Source organism: Kryptolebias marmoratus, linkage group LG8, assembly GCF_001649575.2.
Source record: "Kryptolebias marmoratus isolate JLee-2015 linkage group LG8, ASM164957v2, whole genome shotgun sequence".
In the NCBI taxonomy this organism is placed as follows: domain Eukaryota; kingdom Metazoa; phylum Chordata; class Actinopteri; order Cyprinodontiformes; family Rivulidae; genus Kryptolebias; species Kryptolebias marmoratus.
In genome coordinates, this window is record NC_051437.1 from 3,168,051 (window position 1) to 3,175,813 (window position 7,763).

General features: G+C 41.8%; 1 protein-coding gene across 1 annotated transcript; it reads left to right on the forward strand.

Annotated features, from left to right (window-relative positions):
• Nucleotides 1-5: 5 nt before the first annotated feature.
• LOC108249842 (complement C1q-like protein 2) lies at nt 6-5,512 on the forward strand (the record flags this gene model as incomplete). The annotated part of the gene is made up of 2 exons (XM_017439471.1): nt 6-398; nt 2,898-5,512. Coding segments are annotated over 2 exons (573 nt in total), but the record flags the coding sequence as incomplete, so codon positions are not given.
• Between the last annotated feature and the right edge of the window lie 2,251 nt (nt 5,513-7,763).

Below are 7,763 nucleotides of genomic sequence, written 5' to 3' on the forward strand. Positions count from 1 at the left end.
GGGGGGGGCCGGGCCGACCCGGGAAGCCCGGACCCGGGGGCCCGCCGGGGGAGCCGGGACCGCCGGGTCCGAGGGGCCCGCCGGGGGAGCGCGGGGACGGCAAGGTGGCTTTCCCGGCGCTGACAGGCGCCTCGGGCGGGGACGCGGAGGCGGACGGCGGCGGCAACGCCACCGCGAGCGCGTACCGGATCGCCTTCTACGTGGGGCTGAAGAACCCGCACGAGGGCTACGAGGTGCTCAAGTTCGACGACGTGATCACGAACTTGGGGAACCACTACGACCCGAACTCCGGGAAGTTCACGTGCCATGTGTCCGGGATCTACTTCTTCACCTACCACGTCCTGATGCGCGGAGGGGACGGAACCAGCATGTGGGCCGACCTGTGCAAGAACGGACAGGTAGTCCGGGTCCGGGTTCTGGTCAGACCAGAATCATTTACTTTTTCATCCGGATTAATTAAGGCAATTAGTTAATCAGCTTCAGTTGTTTTCCTCTAAAATTTTAATTAACTTCATTTTTAAAATTATTATTTTAAATAATTTATATTAGGCCAGAAAAATCTAATGTAAACAAAGAGTTGCACGTTTAAACCACAAAATTTCGATTTTTTTTTTTTTTTGTTTTTAAAAGATTTTTTTATTTGCAGACTCTGAGAATCAGGAATAAATGCAACACAGGTTTACACAGCATTATTAATTAACTGCATGTTTTATATATTCATTTGTCAAATTTAAACGAGCTTATGTGACCTGAAAACATCTGTTTGCATCTGCAGGTGTTGTGCCCAGATTTGTTCCCCTGGCAGATCTGTTCCTAAAGCTTTCCAGCTTAAGATACAAATATATATATATATATATACACACACACACATTTTTTTAGCATTTTCCTTAAAAATACCTCAAGGGGAAACCGAACACGGCTGGTGTGGAGGGAGCAGTTCTCAACGGGGGGAACGAAACTCAACACAACACCGCCACAGCTTTACTATAATTTGGGCCCAGATTCTGGTCTGAAATGTCCTCCAAAGTTTATTTAATGTAAACTGTAGCAGACAGACAACCTGTCGAACATATAGAGTGAATTTACCAGGTTATTTCTTCTTTTTTTTTTTTTCGTCAGGCAGCTCATCATAGCTCTGTTCAAACCACCATTTTAGCCAGGGAGTTTAAGTTAAAACCACCATGTTATTGTTAGCTAGCTTAAAGTAAAAAACACCTTTTAGCCAGCTAGTTTAAAGTACAAACCAACTCATTATCAGCTATCTTAAAGTAAAAAACACCCTTTAATTATCAACTAGCTTGAAGTACAAACCGACTCTTTATTATCAGCTAGCTCTAAGTAAAAAAAAACAACTCTTTATTGTTAACTAGCCTAAAGTACAAACCACCATTTTATGGTTAGCTAGCTTGAAGTACAGACCTCCCTTTTAGCCAGCTAGCTAGTCGTACAAACCAGGCTTTTATTATCAGCTAGCTTAAAGTAAAAAACAAAACAAAAACACCATTTTATTGTTACCTAGTTTAAAGTAAAAAACATCTTTTTAGCTAGCTAGCTCGAAGTATAAACCTCCCTGCTATCATCAGCTAGCTTAAAGTACCAAAAAATAGCCTTTTATTGTTAGCTAGCTAAAAGTACAGACCACCCTTTTAGCCAGCTAGGTAGTCGTACAAACCAGGCTTTTATTATCAGCTAGCTTAAAGTAAAAAACACCCTTTAATTATCAACTAGCTTGAAGTACAAACCGACCCTTTATTATCAGCTAGCTCTAAGTAAAATAAAAACCTCTTCATCGTTAACTAGCCTAAAGTACAAACCACCATTTTATGGCTAGCTAACTTAAAGTACAAACCTCCCTGTTATTAGCTAGCTTAAAGTATCGAAAAACAGACTTTTATTGTTAGCTAGCTTAGCGTACAAACCACCCTTTTAGCCAGCTAGCTCAAAGTAAAAACCAGGCTTTTATTATCAGCTACCTTTAAGTTCAAACCACCATTTTATTGTTGCCTAGTTTAAAGTAAAAAACACCTTTTTTAGCCAGCTAGCTCAAAGTACAAACCAACTCATTATCAGCTAGCTCCAAGTAAAAAAACAAACAACACCGTTTTATTGTTAACTAGCCTAAAGTACAAATCGTTTTATTGTTAGCTAGCTTAAAGTACAAACCACCATTTTATTGTTACCTAGTTTAAAGTCAAAAACACATTTTTTAGCCAGCTAGCTTGAAGTACAAACCAGCCCTTTAATATCAGCTAGCTCCAAGTAAAAAAACAAACAAGAAACACCATTTTATTGTTAGCTAGCTTAAAGTACAAACCGCCATTTTATTGTTAGCTGTTTTGTATTGTCAGCTTTATTGTTAGCTTGAAGTACAAACCTCCCTGTTATCATAAACTAGCTTGAAGTACAAACCACCAGTTTATTATCAGCTAGCTTTACGTACTTCCGTTTTTGGGAACCCTTCGGCTTCTGAAAACCTCTACAGCTTGTTCTGTTTGGCACTGTCGCAGCCCATGGACCGTTTTGTCCGCCATGACAGTTTGATGTGGAGGAACAGCTGGATTTTAACTGATGCTGTCGATGAATTCGATCGAAATATTGAAGGACGCAATCAGGATTAGCCAAACCTTTGGGGGAAACATCAAAACAAGGTGACAAATTGATCTGAATCCATTCAATTGACTAAAAATTTAACATTAATGTGAAAATACCCTAAAAAGTCCCTTAAATCTGTCTCAGTACGACCTCCACAGACGCAGATAAACAAGTCTCCCTCTGTCCAGCAGCAGTTACGTAACCGAAACGAAACGAATTCAACGCAACGTCGGTGATATTCGTGCTCCTCCCCGGTTTGTCGTCGAGGCCCCGCTCCTGACCTCTCCCGCTCCGTGTCCCCTCAGGTCCGGGCCAGCGCCATCGCTCAGGATGCCGACCAGAACTACGACTACGCCAGCAACAGCGCCGTGCTGCACCTGGACTCCGGGGACGAGGTCTACGTCAAGCTGGACGGCGGCAAAGCTCACGGGGGCAACAACAACAAGTACAGCACCTTCTCTGGTTTTATCTTGTACCCTGACTGAAACGCCGCACCGTCCGCTGCAGGTGCTCGGACTGCGACCGGCGTCCAGCGAAAACTCAAACCCTCCTCATTTGCACACTCGTGTCACGTTTACAGGTTTCACCCCCCGTCCGCTGTTCCGTCCGCTGCTGTAATTTAACCCCCCAAACCTTTTTCGTATGTGACTCACGCGTTCGCTTTCTTAGGTTTAACTGCGGGTTGGGGCTCATCCGTGAAAGTGTGACTGATGTCTCGGCGTGAGGAAAAAATAAATTAAAAAATCCATGTTTCCGGTGATTTACAGCGACGCGCTGTTAAACGGGCCCCGCGGAGGAAAAATGGTACCTTTCCTCGAATCACTTGAGGGAAATAACAGCAAGAAAAAAAAAGAAAAATTTAAAAAAAAAACCTGTGCTGTCCGCAAAAATTTTATGAAGCACTGTGTAATAACAGCAATACGTCAAAGAAAAAGCAACAGTATTTACGTTTAAATTCAATATCCGGTGCGGTTTTAAGAGTAAAAATGGTTCAGTACTGACTTTAGTATTCACAGCCAAACTAAAAACTTAAATTTTCAAGCTTTAATGTCAATCATATCATCAATTAATCCTCCTGAAGCCCTGAAAAAGAGCCCTCAATTTGACCCGGAGGCCCCGGAAAGCTTAGGAAGACGCCGTCTGCCGTTTTAATTAGCGTTACCGTTTTAGGGCAGCTGAGACAACCAGTTACGACTTTGAGTTTAGTCCTCATTATCTAAAATTAGACTGACTAGATAACATTTTTTATAACACATACGTAAAACACGCAAAACCCAAGTTTGTAAATATTCCCGACCGGGAAAAAAACTACCGGAGAGCCAATTTTAACGTACGATCGCTCTTGAGCTGAGAGCTGAAAAGTCAGAAAATAATAGTTAGCTAATCCCAGGCTAAATAGCTAATATCTTTGCTATCTTCCTCGGAGTTCAGCTGAAATTAGTAAAAAAAAAAAAAAGGCACTCCTTTGGATTTATTTCGAATTGTGACTCGAACGTCGTCTGACACGAAGGTGGTAAAATATGACGTTTGTGTTACTCGTTAGCAGTGCTTCATAATTTATGCTAACCATGGCCAAATGTAGTCATCTATTTGACGTTTAAACCTTGCTTTAGATGTTTACTGATATTTTAAATTAAATTTAACCCAATTTTAGCCTAGATGTTAAATGACATTTTAGATATTAAGTTTATGAACGCCTCGATTTCCCCAAAAAATTGCTCCGTGGGTACGAGTCCGAACTTCGTTGTTGTTGTTGTTTTATGTCACCGTCAAGCTTCATTTAACATTTTCCCGGTTATATATAATATAATATAAACAGTTATACATAAAAAGCATAATTTGCTGAAAATATTATACAAAAAAATATGTATTTTTTGAATAAAGTGAGCACTCGTTTTTGTTCAAGGCTCCAAACGCGGCCTGTCGCTAGCTAGCTGTTAGCCCACCTCAACGTCTGAGAAATAATTTCCCCTTCTGCTGTGAAACACTTGATTAATTAAAATAATGCAGTTCTAGAAGGAGGTGGAAGGTAAAAAAAACACAAAACTGTTGTGGTTTAACAGGGCTAGCATGGGATATTAGCGGTTAGCTTACAAGCTAACACAGCTAGCTTTGTTCCAGAGATGTTCTAAAAGTTACTAAGTACTATTAAACTTAAAAAAAACATAATTTGAAAAAGAGAATAAACAATGTCTTTTAGTCAAACTGTCCTACTTCTTTGTAGCAAGCACTTCAAGCTAGGCTAACTACCGTTAGCAACACAAGTTAATAATTGATTTTTCTGCACTTAAAAAACAATACTAATAATATGTCTGATTTAATTAGATATAAACCAACAAAAGGGAAACTAAAATGTTTATTATTGCGGCTTTTACAACTTTTTTTGCTAAAGGCGGCCACAATGGATTTCGAGGAAATCAAATCAAAGTTTACAACTTTTTCCGGAAGGTTTCAGCTGATTTTTCCAACTTGGAATATTCCAAGTACAAATAAAACACACTAATTAGAAGACAACAGATATAGTTTCCCAAAGAAGTGAACTTTGAAGCAGGTGTTTGTTGTCCAATATGGTTTTTTACCAGAAAAACACAGAAAACCAAATAAAACGGAAAAAATTACCGGAGGATGTAAAAAAAATGACTTTAATCCCAAGCATGTAAGCACTTAAATTTCAACCCACAGTATATTTGGATTTTAAAAAATGGCATGTAAAGATTGTATATATATTTAAGAGAATAAATACCCTGAATTATTTGGTACAGAAAGACAGAAAAGGCTGGACTGATATAGCATGCAAAACAGTGCTGCTTTGTGTATCGATCTGTGTTTTAAAAGCGAATCGCACTGAATCTGTTGTCATATTCTGTTCTTATTTCTTTTCTTCACATATATATCAATAAAAAAGGGTTTGAAAACAGTTGTTTGGAGTCTCTCTGCCTTATATTCATATTTTTAGCTTAATATCTGTGAAGTTATAGCCATTTTTTTGACTTGGCTAAGGTTGATTAGTTTCACCTTTAGTGACAGATGTTAGTTAGTTTATGTAACCATACAACAGATGAGGACGTGACTTTATTAAATGTCATGTGCTGGTCTTAAAGAGAGTGACTCGGTGGCTGCAGAGTGCAAAACATATTAATAAAAAATAAGCTTTTTGGTGTTCGAGAAGTTGCCGAGAGTCAAGCGTCGGCAGCAGCGTTTCACACACGATTTGATGTTTGCCGATTCTCCGGCGGTAAGCCCTCATTAAGATGATGGCTGCTTTTCTGTGTGTTTTGGATTCCCGTCTTTTAATGCCCCCCCCCGACCCCCTCGGGGACGCGCGCTAACCAGCTGTTTACACACCGCCGCTGCCACTTTAAATGGAGTTTGCGGGAAACAAATATTGGTACGTCTGCTTAGAGCCGGCCTGTGTTAAGATGTTGGCTTGTTTTTCCTGCGTCCGCCGTTCGAAGCGGCGGCGGGGGGCGGGCGGTGTCGTCTCCGTGCTGCTCGGGGAAGACCAGACCCTCGTTTGTCATTGACTGTCCTACAGTCGTATGGTGGAGGGTGATTTGGGATCATTCCATTAAAAGGTAATCGTTGGAAACTATAAAAATCGCTCAATGAGGGTCTTGAACTTTAGATGTTTTTAAGGTATCCTGGCGAGCAGAGGGAGCATCATGGTGTGGGGTTGTTTTTCAGCTGCTTAGTTCTAGAGAAAGGAACTCTTAATGCTTCATTGTACCAAGAGATTTTGGAGAATCTTATAGGAACAGTTTGGTGGACGGCCTCTTCCTGTTCCAACATGACCTCCAAGGCACAAAGCAAGGTCCACAAAGACATGGATGATGGAAGAACTTGACCGGCCTGACCTCAACCTGACAGAACAGCTTTGGGATGAATCAGAGCAGAGACTGAGAGCCAGGCCTTCTGTCCAACATCAGGGTCTGACCTCACAGATGAGCTCCTGGAAGAACGGTCCAAAATTCCCAGAAACTCTCCTAAACCTGTGGAAAGCCTTCCCAGAGGAGCTGAAGCTGTTAGAGCTGCAACGGGTGGGCCAACATCAGATTAGGAACGGGACGACACTGGTTCATTTTAGTGAAGGGAGACGAGCGAATGCCTTTGGTGTATGTGTTGGTGGCCATCTTGGTTTTTGACGTGGCAACCTAAATTTCATTAGCGACCTTACTTATGCCGAGACGCATCCACGCACCAAAATGGAAGTCGGCACGCCGCTTGTTTTTCAAGTTATCCAGCTCAAAAGATGTCCTCGCGTTGCGACGGGGGTCATAAATGGGTCAATAAATTAGTCCAGTAGTCCTGAAATACGGGTACGCACTCGGTGTAAACAAAGGACTCGGCTGCAGCTCGAGTCGCGTGATTGACCTCCAAAAGGATTCGTTCTGGTGGAAACATAAAAGGTGCGAAAAGATCACGAGAAAATTTCAGCCGGACGTCTTTGAAGGGCTGCGTTTCGCTTTTCCAGGAAAAATCAAACCTTCTCCCGCCCCGATCTATTTATCGCTTAATGACCTTCACAAAAAGCCAAACACATAAGTGCGCCAATTAGGCATGGGTCGGAACAGCACTGACCCCGCCCCCCTTCATTCCCTGAAGGAATGCGTGTCGCCCGCCAGGTTTAAGCCCCATGCTATAAAGGTCCAACCTTGAAAATATTATTATTAATATTTTAAAAAATGACGCGATATCTCGCATTATCCATTAGCGCTTGGGGTGTGCTACTCTCAGCTACTACCACACCAAATTTGAGCTCAATATCTGTAAAATTAGCTGAGTTGCGGCCGTTTTCGTGACGGCTTACATACACGGGCCATTTCAGCTCTGTGACTACCTTCCTCGGCGGCTCAGAGGTGTAACAGCGGCCGACTGGCTGACTTCAGCTTGTCAGCTTGACGGATTTTAAGGAAACTTTTAGAAAGTAGTTACTGAATACACATCTACAGCTGATAAGCTCGCGGAGTTAACCGCATTCAAGATGGCTGCCACAGCTAGGGAATCTTAAATAACACCAAAATGGCTACAACTCAGCCAATTTTATGAAGATTGAGCTCAAATTTGGTGTGGTATTAGCTGAGAGTTACCCTCAACGCATACTCTGAGCACCACACAATTGTGCACTATTTTTGCTTAAAACTTAGGCAATTACTGTTGTGGTCAACCCTGTT